This window comes from Patagioenas fasciata, chromosome 8 (genome assembly GCF_037038585.1).
Source record: "Patagioenas fasciata isolate bPatFas1 chromosome 8, bPatFas1.hap1, whole genome shotgun sequence".
Taxonomy (NCBI): domain Eukaryota; kingdom Metazoa; phylum Chordata; class Aves; order Columbiformes; family Columbidae; genus Patagioenas; species Patagioenas fasciata.
In genome coordinates, this window is record NC_092527.1 from 33,305,332 (window position 1) to 33,318,985 (window position 13,654).

General features: G+C 39.0%; 1 protein-coding gene across 5 annotated transcripts in view; it reads left to right on the forward strand.

The window, feature by feature from the left end:
- VTI1A (vesicle transport through interaction with t-SNAREs 1A) overlaps positions 1-13,654 on the forward strand; it is a 264,780-nt gene that overhangs the window by 88,932 nt on the left and 162,194 nt on the right. Inside the window, exon 7 of one of the 5 annotated variants that reach the window (XM_071812147.1) lies at positions 2,168-2,328. The exons of the other annotated variants lie outside the window; for them this stretch is intronic. Coding sequence (XP_071668248.1) covers positions 2,168-2,307 — 140 coding nt within the window. The 3' untranslated portion in view covers positions 2,308-2,328. Of the gene's footprint in view, positions 1-2,167; positions 2,329-13,654 lie in introns of those variants that run through there. 5 annotated transcript variants of the gene reach the window in all.

The following is a 13,654-nucleotide window of genomic DNA, read 5'->3' on the forward strand; positions in this document are numbered from 1 at the left end:
AAGTGATACTGGTCATGACATATCCCAGCCAGGTTTGGTACATCCACTTTGAATGAACTAACTGATATTTTAACCAGTCTGAAAAATTTTTATCCAGTTCTTTAGAGCTGTGAACTGGTCAGTCTCTGCCTGATTTTTACGATCCATGTTTAGACCCTGTTCTATATCTGGCTTGGGATCAGATTTAAGTGGAATTACTGGATTTGGTTGCTTTGAACCAGGTGTGAATTGAGGTGGGGAAATGGGAGAACTCGTTCATGTTAGATACAGATAGAGGAGAATATTTATTGGTGTGTATATTTGCATGCTTTTGTGCTAAAATCCTTAGCTTATAGCTATAAGCTAAGTATTTACTTGTAACTTATAGCAGACTAGTGAAATAATTTACAGTGAATATATTGCTTTGAAAAAGTGTAAATCCAAGTGGGCATTTTGTCTCTGAAAAGATGAACACAAAACAACCAGTGTTAATGGACCCAAATGTGCATTTTGAAGGTTATGATGTGCAAGCATATTATTATATATGTTTACATTCTGTAGTATCTTTTTGATATAAGATGAGTGAAAATCATCGTTTCAGATCTGGTTTTACAGCAAAATGTCAAAATAATTGATGCTTATTTATTAATTCTGTACAGAATCACTTGAGTTTCATCTTTTTATGTTGTGGATAATTTCATTAATTTAGTTCTATAAGTATGCATATTGTATTAAAATAGCGTTTCATTTATGCAGCTCATCACTTTTGTAAATTATAGGTATGTTTGCTTATCTAAATGCAGCAAAACCAGAGGCTTGGCACTCACTTACAGAACTGTAAACTTCTTGTGCTATACTTTTGCACACATAGGCTGCGCCATTGAGCCACCAGTCAGATAAAATTGTTTTCTTACTTGATGTTGTGTAATGGGTGGAACTGAAGATGTGCTTAGCAAAACTGGATATCAGCATCTTTTTGTGTTTGTTACCATAACGGAATTTGGGGAAAATACAGCGCATTTCTAAGTACCTACTTGTAACCTTATTCAGTGTCTTATAAGTTTGACCCTATTAGATTTTTTTGTGTGTATAAATATGCTGTAGTTACTTTTCAATACAGTTCTTACAACAGTTATTTGTTCTTTTAAAACGTGTATCAGTTTCCTATTAAACATTTATCTGCATACCAGGGATATTAATAATAAATTTACAAAAAAAAAGCATCTGACTGTATTTGAGTAAGAGTTAAAAATACAGTGTTAATAATATGCAAGTAGTTAAGAGGTGGTTTTCCTGAACAGGATTTAAACTTAATTCATTTCAAAAAGGTGCCTGTTACTCTAATTAAAGTAGCTTTTTCAAAAAGTGTAAAGATGCTTTAATACATATATATATATGTTTGTATATATATATACAAACATATGCACACACTTTTAATTTAGGTATTGAATTTTATCCATACTGTAAGATCAACCAATTAACCTCTCGATCTGAGAAAGGGATTTGAGAAGTCAAAGTGAATATTATTGCTGCTCATCTAATTGAAGATGTAAAATGTCCTGTAAGTCTAGGCACAAGATTATTCTGTTCTGCTTAATTTGTAATACACATTAGTAATATATTTGCATAAAGACTAACCGCATCTAATGTGGGGGAGAGGGAGGCAGGATCTCTGAGCAGTGTCTTTAGTGTTTTCAGTTTCCTAGGGTTTGTTGTCTTTCAGTGTTAGATATTTGGTATTTTTACTTTTTGAATCGGGATACAAAACATGAAAAATGTAAGCACATTTATATGAAATTAACAGTCACTTAATGATATGACTGTATGAGAAAAAGAGGGAATTACCTCTCTAGTGGAACTATTAAAACTTCCAGTAATAACTGATTAGTGAGATAAACTTCATACCCTGTAGATCTGTAACACAGTTAAAGATGCTGTATCTGTTTCAGAAAATCTTCTGTTTAGAAACGTGTTTTAAGTGCCAGTTTGTTTTACGCAGATAGTCTCTATTTTCTCTGATTGTTATCATAACTGGTTTTGCATGTGTCTGTGTGTCTGTGTGTGTTCTGTTTATGAATCTTTGTGGGGAAAATAAGTTTGGGGGATACATGCGATCTTAAATCACATTTGCAAGTTTTAAATCCTGTTTTGTATTATTGTGGCCAGTTTTTCTTTCTTGTCATTGCAGATTCAGGATCCAACATACCCGAAACACAAATTCTGCTTGGTCCTGATAAGATCACTTCTTATGAAGCAGAATACATTGTTAAATGGTCATTTTCAAAACTCTTTAATGTTATTTTCAAATATTACAACAATGTAATGTAATTTCATTTTAATGTGACTCTATCAGGGTATTATTCTGTCATTTTTTTATAAGTTCATATGTAGTCACGTCGTAGTTTTTCATTACCAACGTATAATGATGTATTCTGAAAATATGCTGTCAATTAAATGTGTATTTACTTAATTTGGTTCAGAGACATATGTCTGTGATCACTGAAAAAGCATAGCAGAAATTACAGTACCAAGAACAGCAGAGTCATTAAGTTTGAAGTATACCTACCTTGTATATATAAAATAATGACAAAGTAATCAGAAACTCTTCCTTATTTTCTCGTAAGTTAAAGGAGTGTTGTGTAAATGTGGTGCTGTGGCATGCGGCAAGGTTTGTTTTATGCCAGTGCAACTGTGGTGAGGAAACCTGCAGTATTTGCAGCTCGTGTGTATAATGTAGTCCAGCAGATCTCTGGTCTTGTAGTTATTCTTAAAGTATATTACCTTGTAGTACTAAGGATCCTTGTCTTGGGCGAAGATTCTGTTTTATTATTTGCTGTGCAAATGCAGGGGAAAAATACTTTCTATTCCAAAACCCTGACAATCAAACAGAGGAAGATGGATGAGAATTAACATGTTAAAAGGGAAGAGCAGTGATGATTCGCATCTTGGGCAGAGATCTTGATGCGTCTGTGGCCTGCATGTGATAAGTTTTGAGCTGTCCTTCCTTCTTCTCACAAACATTATAGCAATGGAGTTTTAACAGAGGGTTTGACCCAGTGAGACTAAGCTGTCAGCATACTGGTGGGAAAGGCTGCCAACCTTAGGGACCTTGAGAGGCGAGCCCATGTGAACCTCATTAAGTTCAACAAGGCCAAGTGTAAGGTCCTGCATATGGGTCAGGACTATCCCAAGCCCAAATATAGGCTGGGCAGAGAATGGATTGAGAGCAGTCCTGAGGAGATGGACTTGGAGGTGTTGGTTGATGAGGAGCTCAACATGACCCAGCAATGTGCGCTTGTAGCTCAGAAAACCAGCTGTGTCCTTGGCTGCATCAAAAGATGAGTGACCAGTAGGTCGAGGGAGGTGATTCTCCACCTCTGCCCTGCTCTCATGAGACCCCACCTGGAGTTCTACGTCCAACTCTGGGGCCTGCAACAAAAGACAGACAGGGACCTGTTGGAGAGGTCCAGGGGAGGCCACAAAGATCATCAGAGGGATGGTGCACCTTTCCTGCAAAGACGGGCTGAGAGGGTTAGGGTTGTTCAGCCCAGAGAAAAGAAGTCTCTGAGGAGACCTTCCAGCAGCCTTCCAGTACCTAAAGGGAACCTACAAGAAACCTGGAGAGGGTCTTTATACAAAGGCACGTAGTGATAGGACAAGGGATAATGGCTTTAAGCTGAAAGAGAGTAGATTTAGATCAGATATAAGGAAGAAATTCTTCACCATGACAGTGGGGAGGCACTAGAACAAGTTTCCCAGAGAAGCTGTGGATGCCCCATCCCTGGAAGCATTCAAGGCCAGGTTGGATGGGGGTTTGAGCAACCTGGTCTAGTGGAAGGTGTCCCTGCCCATGGCAGGGGAGTTGTAACTAGATGATCCTTAATGTCCCTTCCAACCCTGTGATTCTCTAATTGAGAAAGTTTATAAGGAGAAATAGTAATTGTAAAGGTAATAGGAAGGTGATGGTAGGTGGATCTGAAAATTCTCCCAAGTGTGCTGAGCAGTGAGAGAGAGGGAAATGGGTATTTACTTGCAGATTTGTCTGGCAAGAAGCTGGTCTCTGGCCAGTCACACATACTTGCCAAGAGCCTGACTGATATACTAAAAAAAATACTGATAAAGTGCAATTTACCTGGCCTTGAAGATGAGTAACTGAAATTTGATGTGGGAAAGGAATGGCACCTGGAAGCAGGAGTGAAGGAAGTGGAGAGAAGCACTGCAAAGAGAGGAATAAGTCATCCAAATCACTGACAAGGAAAAGACTGTTTTTGTCAAGGGCAGGGAAGAGATTATTGGAGTAATCAATGCAAAAGCTGATGAAAGCCTGGACAGGAGATTTACCTATCAGTTGATAGGAGAGTCTGTATTTCAGTGTTACCTAGAAAGAATCTATAAGATTTTAGACCTAGACTGGTGAAAGGGACCTGAAGTTTATGCTTAGATGATTGATACAGAAACAGCAATGGTACTGCAGGAGGAGAGAAAAGAGGTAACAGAGAGAGTTAGGGATGGTAGAAAGTTGAAGAACTTTGTTCTAGTCATGCTGAGCTTGAACCAAAGGCTGGATATATTCATATGTGTCCTTATAAGAGGCAAGTCTTCCTAGATCATGTATTTTTTCGTTAAAACTGGATTCTACTATCGATAGTCTCATTTCAGTCTGATGTCAGGTAAGTACTTAACATAATAAATCAGGAGACCAGAACAAAACTGGTTAGCCCAGATTTAATGCAAAAAACCTTCCTCTGTCTCATGCAGTTTGCTAAGTAGTGTGTTATGATAGATAACATATACAGGAAAGGTCAAAATAAAATTACATGTTTATTTTCCAGACCATCAAAGCTCATGGAAGGAATTTTTTCCAGGTTTTGTTTAAGCAAGTGGCTGCACATTTTGATAAACGTGCACACTTTTCTCAATAATTTCACTGTAACACCACAGTGCTTGAATATTTAAAAGTGTGGTAGATCTAAGGCTTCGTTGTTGAACTTGCAGAAGCAATGACAGAATGTGTTAAAACTGATTGTTCATTTCAATGCTAGTGAGGAACTGAGAGATTCAAGAGTAACGTATTTGCCATCATGGAAAACATTTGAAATAACTCCTACAGCCTTATAAGGCACTGTGAGATTTTATGTATCTTTTGTATGTACACCTAGACACACACAATTTCTCTCTCCCTCTTTTTTTTTCTCTCTGTTTTTATATATATGCATACATACATACAATTCTTAAGTAGCGCTTGGGAATTATTAAAGGAACCTTTGCTAGTTTGTGATCATGCAAATAGGGGCTGATTCTAATGAAATCTATGTAAAACAGATTACCCTCTTTTGTAGACCTGAGAATGAGCTTGTGTTCCCAATCGTACATCTGTCATTTCAAACCATATCTGAGAAAAGTTATAGCTCCGCTGCAAACCTTTTCATTTTGAGGGAGCTGGGTGGGTAGTATGGCAGTAACGTGTTCAGTTGGGGCCTTAGTACGGTAGATGGAGTCTAACGTTTGCTTCGGAAGTTGCTGTTGCCCAGAGATCGCAATGGGGATGGCTCACATTAGACTTTGTAAAATAAGAAAAAGGTCCAGTAAGGTTTTCATAGGATATTTATTAAAGTGTTTTGTTTTGTTTACAAAAATAATCCACCGTTGCAATGATGCATAAATGCTGTATAGAGATTTACGTTGCAAGTGGTCTCTTTTCTTTCCTAGGAATTTAATTTCAGGCCCTCTGAATGAAGAGGGTTGTTTTCATGACTCTGTACCCACTTAGTCTCTTGTTCCCAATTTCTTCATATTTACGTGCTATTCGTAAGGGCCTTATTGAAAAGGTTGGATCTGCTCTGTGTAGATTCAGGTTTGGCATTATCTACTGAAAGTTTTCCATGACCATTGTCTTGCGTGTGCCCTGGGGAGGGAGAGCAATTTCATAACTCTGCATTTAAATGTATCTCTGAAGTGGAGAGAGAAACTGCTGTCACACCTGGTGGAGGAAAATGGTCAGACATTGACACAGTTCATAAATTCTTAGATTTTTAGGATGGAGGACTGTTAAATAATCGTCTCACCCACTGTATAAAAGAAAGCCAGTGAATCTCACCTAATTATTTCAGTGTTTAACTGAGTAAGTTGTATGCATAAAAATATGTTGTTCAGAAAAACATCCGGCATTGGTTTGAAGGTATCAAGAGATGGGGAAGTCAGCTCTTTCCTTAGTAATCATTCCAATAGTGCATCAGTCTGCATTTAAAGGAGTAGAAGACCCTATTTCTAATCTGAGTTTTCCGGCTTCAAGGTTTAGTCCTAAATTCTTCATATTCCTTTTCCTGACAGACTGGAGACTGCACTAGTGAGTGGAACCTTCTGCCATGTAAATATTTAGTACCATAACTAAACTTCTTTCTAGTTTTATTATGATTCCTTAAATTCCTTAAATTACTCATTCTAAAATAGGGTTCTTTGCCCCCAGTTTGTAAATCTTTTCTGTGGCTCTTCTCTGTACTCTTTAGTTATTCAACACCCTTTTTAAAATACGGAGAGGAGAAGTAAGGTGCTTCCGATTCAGTTTGGTGTTGTATTTCAGGGGCATATGATTCACAGGTGATTCACAAAGATTGTGCAAGACATCACGAGGCAGGTTCTGTGTTGCTTTTATGTTTCACGTCTGCCAAGTTATCACAGTGTGTGATACCAACTCTGGTTTGCTTTCTTTGTCTAACTCTAGAAAATGTGGTAAAGAATCAAGAGTAAGGTAGGGTCTCCTAAGCACCCAAGTTTTATGTTTTCCTCCTCCTCAATATGCAGTTCCCATACCTGAGGTCAACAGAAGAGTAAGTAATATTTACAAGTGTTATAAAAGCTTCTGCAGATCATAAAAGTCTGTACCACGAGTGATAAGCTCAGTCTGCAACTTCTCTGTCATACTGATGACGTTGACGTCTTCATTACAGTGTAGGCTAAAGAGGGTAAAACCCTCATCTTGTTCATACTTTTTCCATCGTCTTTCTCCTGCCACAAATCCATACTGTTATCGTGGGGTCTGTCTAATGACTGCAACTCCATGTCCCAGCTGGCATGGGTTTTTTTTCCTGCCTATGAATAGCGCTGGTCCCTGCTAGCTTTTTGTGTTACAGTTTGATGGTGATGTTAGAGTTTAAAATGGGATGTGGCCTAGAGGGCTTGTGCTTCAAAGTAGCTCACCTACTTTCTCAGTGCCTTACAGTGTGTCCCTCTGGCAGAAGAAATGTCAGAATCCAAACTTTTTTATTTTTCCTATCTGAAAGGTTGACATCTGTGATGCATGCTGTGAGTTTTAGGGATCTGTTGTTTTCTAGGGCAGGAGCATCCTGAAGCATGTCCTGTTTGGAAACTTATTGAGTTCTGTGTGCAAGGTGGAAGAATGGGGTGATGGGATAAGGCACAACAGATCTCCTTTCAGCTGCATCACATTGAGAAACAGCTGTATAAGGAAATGCTGAACTTGTGGCAGAAACACAACTGTGTAGTGGAATTCCTGCACTTAGCTGTGGTAATTTCAATGGGTGTTGTAGAGGCAGAAATGATGGTCAACTTGTTGGCCAAAAATGGGCATGTAGGTAACATTGCCCTGATCAGAAGGGTCATTTCACGTAAGAGGTTGACCATAGTGGAGAGTTTAATGAAAACAGTCCTGAAGAAGATTTGTTCTAGCCTTCCAACTGCAGTGCATGAAAAGTCAAGTTCTTTTTCTCTTTATTACTTTATTTTTTTCTTTGTTTCTACACCACTGCCAAAGTCAAAAGCTCTTACTGAGCAGAGACTGTCTCATTTCAGCCAGTGCCTTGCCTCTTTAGCCTGCATTTTTAGGGAATTGATCATTCAGTTGCTACACAGACTCCATTTCTGAGACTGCCTTGGTGTTCAGGCAGTGCAACTAGCAAAATGATTGCATTATTGCCTCTTTGTCAGACACATGTACTTAATATTTTTTCATGAATTTTATTTCATGATAGCTAAAGAAAAATCTTTTAGCTTCTATTTTCTTAGGTGTGTAAATTACAGGTATCTGTCCTGGATCAGACTGTTTCCATCTACTTCAGACATGCAACATCTCATGACTCGCAAGAGAGTGTGAAAAGTTCTGTCTGGGTTATCACTACCTGCCCCACATGGAAATTACATGCCAGGTCTTTAATAGGTCAAAGTTCACTTGAACTCTGAAATATGGTGTTTCAGGAAGACAAGAACCATCATTCTTATCTGTATTAGCATCTAAACCAGGACTGAATTGTAATGAGATTTCTTAGGCCATCTCTCGTCTTGTGTTTCTCACAGCTAGAACCACCATCTGTGTTGTTACAATACCCTGTAAAGCTGAAAAGGTCTTAACTTTGGATTTCAATGGCTAAATGAAGGAAAAAGAAAACAATTTTATCCACCAGAACTTGTTTAAATTCCTTTCTGTTTACCCAGAGCTTCTTAGCAGTGTGAATTAAAGAGGCGAGATTCTCTACTAAGGGTGACCGGCACAGTTTCAGTTCTTTTTACTCCGGGTTTTACATTGCCAGGGTGTGAAATTTTGTCAGTTTTATTTCTAACTGTGCGTTGCACCTAGGAAATCCAAACTGTGTTGATAGGGCTGTCAGTGCCTTCATTATCAGGCTGGGTTCTAGGAACCCATTTTGCTACTAGGTGACCTTTTATAGAAGTCGATAAAGTCAGTGGATTTGTGGTGCAGCACAACTGGAATAACACAGTAATGAGTGAGGCCTCAGAAAACAGCAGACAGCAATATATCGGTATATTTATCACTTTTAAAGGTTATAACAGCTTCCATTGGCCTATGTAAAGAAGCTTCTTATTGGTTTAGCTGAACCCTACTTAAACATTTGATTTTGTGTGTGACTCATAAAATCGGGGTCTCGTTACATTTTTGTATTAAATTTATACTCAAAACTTGCTTTAAATTGCCACATTCCTAGAATTTATAACCCACAATGCTTTCTTATGCATTCCTCACACATTTGAGTTCTACAAGGGCTCTCAGAAGAGCGTGTCCTGATGTACCTGTCGTGACACAGCGCAGAGGCACAGCTGGGTGAGCTCAGGATGGGGGAACAGCCTCAGCTCCCAAATGCGTCGTATGCGTCGTTTTCAAACTGATGTTTTCCATAACCGCATTTATTAGTATTACTATTTTAATGTATGTCCGTGTATTCATAGTTTCAGGGATGTGGTAGCGTTCGGTTTTGTGGTCCGAAATGCTGCTGTTCGTGTCCGCGGTCCACAGAGTTCAACCTTTCAGTCCTGTACACTTACCAGCCATTCAGATTCCGTGCCCTATTCACACATACATTATGTAAAATAAAATAATAATAAAAAATACATTATTAAGGCTGTGGGAGCTGTGAACGGATTATTACAATTTGCCTATCATGGTAATGACACCTGTTAGAGGTGTGACACAAAAGGCAGTGACAGGCAGTGTAATTTAGTAATTGTAGCTATTGTGCTGTGTGGCTGGTCAGTTCATGGGGCAAGTACAAAGAAACCAGTGTTAAGGCGAAGCAGGGGTGGGTAAGCTTAATAGAGAGAGCTAGGGCTTTACTGAAAGAAACTTTTGGTGGAGGGCTGACTCCCGGGGGAAGGAGTTAGAATGGGTTGAAAAGAATGAAGAAAAGTATAAAAATGGTACAGGTTTTTCTGTTTCACTTCTTAAAGTGACAGAGGACTTCTGGTGATGGGCATGGCTTGCTCCAGCGACCAGAGGGGCAGAGGGAAGATTTTAGAAACACGGGGATGGTGATGTTTTATTGCAGCTGCAGAAATGAGGGAAGCCCAGGCTGGCGACTGTCTCCTTCTCCATCTTGCTGAACACCACGGTTGGGTTTGGCAAAATTGTTTTCTTGTCAAGGTGGTGATAAAGGGGGTAAGGGGGTCAGAAGGTAAGTTTGACAGGTCACAGAAAGCCACTGCTGGCAGTCATAAACTTAGTCCTTGGAGAAATCTACACGTGCATATATGATTTGAGTGTTCATTTGGATGGCAGGCCTGCAACTGCTAATATTTGAAGAGTTAACTAGGATCTCAAAAGTTAACTGAGGTCTTCAGTGGCTTCTTTCCTGGTACATAAAAGCCATAACGTTCATTAAGTTTTTTATGTTAGAGATAATGGAGCTAAGGATACAAGGATAATTTGTTACTAGGTCCTTTGTAAATGTGTTTGTTTTGTAAGCTGGAGCACAGACTTCAACTTCCATAACCTTGGATTCAGAGGAGTGAATACTCAATACTTTCTTAATCCCAAATGCTGTTTTCGATCAGCTTGAGAGCAAAGAACAATGCAAAGACTACACAAAATAATCTTTCTCCTGATGCAGTATCCCTGTAGACCCCTAATAGACTATGTAAAATGCATTGCCATTAATTAATTTTCTGTTTCTGTAATTATGAGAATGCTACAATGCTTTTAGACTTCTTATATGAGACCTATTTTTTTTTTAAGTACTTTGAGGTTGTCTTTATCTCTCCTCCCTTCACCTCCCATCTGGATATTTGATTTTCCACAGAGCATATTGGTCTTTCTTCATGTGAACCTGTAATTATCGAACAAATTGTTGTCACAATGAGGAACTCCTTAGACGTTTATGAGGATGCATTAGAAAACAATAGTCTTGAAAGATAAGTAGTGGACACAGCAGTGAAACGTATTAAGGCCAGATTGACTCATTTAACAGCTTTAAGAGAAAAAGGAAGTAGCCTGAAGTTAACAAAGGTCTGCACAGCAGGGCATTTATGCCAGCAAATACTAATTCACGTTTGCTAAACTGTATAAACAGATTTGCAGGCAACACCAGGCATCCCATTTAAAGGGATTAGGTGTGCCACTTACCTGTTGTCTGGGCTGAGGAATGTGGGGTGCTCAATATGCTCCTCTGCAATTAGCCCAATTAGGCAGACACGCCCTTTGTGCAAAGCCAGTTACAGGGCACTTAATCCATTGATTAGAAAGGTAGTATTTCTTGTTTGAATTTAGAAGCTTGTCCCATGGTGTTCCTTGCGTCTTTGCTGATTTCCCACCTAAACATTAAAGTGACCACGCACCATGCATCAGCCACCTTGTTCATAAAGTATATTTGGTGTTTATAAACTATGCAAACTGGAATATTGACTTTGTTGCAGTTGGCTGATTGAATGTGGTAAAAGGAAGAGAATACCAGCAAGGTTTGTAATCGAAGCCAAGGCAATTGTTAATAAATGGGTCATCCCCATCATCTAATGCTAGGTGCAGGGTGATGCTTTTTCATGTTCAAAGTGCACTGCCCTTACTAGTAACTTCTTTTTTTTTCCCAGCAAGGGTTAAAAACACAACAGAAGATTCATGTGATATGCATTCTATTATCACTAATTTCTGTAGGAAGTGGCTCATGTTACACGAGAGCTGCAGAAACTCCTGCATTCCTTGTGTCCTGCCTGTCATTCAGGTGCAAAAGGCCATTTTCAGGCTCCTTCAGGTGGTTGAAGAGTCAATACAGCTGAGTCCCTCTGAGCCTTGGAAGGAAGTTAAAGAACCAATTCCCAAGGCACCTTCCTAGAAAATTATTACAGAAGGAGGCTGTGTAAAAACAGAACAAGCTGGTATTTGGTTGAGTGCTTATGTATTCTCTCCAGGCATCTGAATTAATCACAGATTATATGCCAAAGTAAAATCAAGTTTTGTGCAGTAAATAAGAGCTGAAGCGGTGTCTGTTACCGGGTGATCTTTCTGCATTCTCTGCTGGCTGGAGAGGAGACTGGTCCTGGTGCGGACCTGCTGTCCCCGGGAGGAAAGGCTGGGTGGGTGTAGATGGAGCTGCCAGCATCATGTGTGCCCTGCATGAGCTCAGGGATCACAGTGGGGTCTGGAGCTTCTGCAGATCTCCCAGCTGGCTGTTATGAGCCATTTCAAACATCACCTCTAAGGGGTCACTGCAATGGATTAGGCCGGTAGAGGCTAATTCCTCAAATGTAGGTGGAAAAGCCTCACCCAATGCATCCTAAGCTTCAAATCTGCTTATGCCCCCGCTGTCATCATCAGTACGTGTTTTATGAGTGATAGCATTTCAGAAACCCATCTCTAGGTATACAGGGATGTCTTTATTTGAAAAAGCTTCTCAGGTTTGTGAAGGATCTTCCTGGAGATGGAAATAGGAAAAGGGGAAAAGATTTGGCACTGGGTTCCATTTCTTAAGGAAAGGGAAATAATATCCAGTCTATGAAACTGAAGTGAGTCATTCCACTCATGCCTTCCACGTTAAATATTGTGCGTAAAATTATGATATAAGGTGTAAAAGAAAGTTTCTTTCAAACAGACAAGAAATGGGATCAAAGGCAACACACCTTTTCTAGAGTACAGCCTTTACTTCTCATGAAAGCGCTGGGGCTCCTTGGGGGCTGGAAGGCAAGGATGTGGCTACAGCCCGGCTTGTGGCCACACTCAACCTTCCTGGAGTCAGGCTCAGTGTTTGTGTACAGTGTTTAAAGGGTAATAGCACTAAACACTGCCCTCACAAACCACTGTAATTACTTCTACTGCTGAAAAAGCCCAGAACATGAACAAAAATATCATAGAAAAGCTATTTCTGACACTAGTGCTGCTCTTTATGGCTAAGTGGCAGCCATCATTTTTTTCCTAAATTATGTGTTCTTTTTTCAAGCATTTAGATGATGCAAACCAGATTTTTGTGGCAGCATTATTGCTCATAGCCAAAAGAGCATTCAAGGAAACACTGTATTTCTGCTAAATTGCCATTTATTCAGAACACTTGGAGTTGTTTATCTTTTCTCATTCTCCTGACAAATCAAGAAGCTATTGAGCCTGTATTTCTGAGTAAAAGTTTAGTAATAATACAAGTAATAATACAAGTAGTAGCTACCATCTACTTTTTGGAGGTGAAAGTACGCAAGGTTCTGGGTTTTGCTTTATTTTTAAAAGGAAATCTTCCCAGGAAGATTGTTTTTCCGCTTTGTCAGTAAAACTTTGTTTGTTTTTCTTTTTTTTTTTTCTTACATGTAATATTATAGTAGAAATGTTGTTGATTTAATTGCATTCTAGATAATGTTCTGGAGTTATTTTTTGATTTGTTTACCTGTTCTCTGCACTGACGCTGTTTGTTTTTTAAAAAAAGAAAGATGACTGTGAGCATTGGTTAGAAAAATCCTGTGAATGCCTGTTAGCTTTGACGTTGCTTTTTATTCACTTTGAGTGTTCCTAATAGTAAGTGTTTAATGGAGGGAATGTTCTAGAGGAAAGAAATGGTAGCAGATAATCATGCAAAGGTATGTAGTTATGAGTATTTGTCCCAGCCATGTGAACATGAAAGTTCTTTGGGGTTCATCCTGTCAGCAAGTAAGAACAATAACATGAGATGGAGGTGATTAATCAAGCGTTGCAGGGAGAAAAGTATGAATTGCAAGTAATCAAAACAGTATCTAGGACAAATAGTTCACAGGCAATCCACAGGCCACACATGTTCACATGAACAAATCATTGAATTGTTTCAGGGTGAGGACATTTCCATACATGAAAATCTTTGTATGCAGTTATAAAATAAAAATGCATTAATACGGTTGCATAAATTGTTTACATTATAAATGCTTTAAAATACCTTATTCAAAATAGACCATTTCTGTTCTGCCTGTACAGTGGAAATTAGAATTG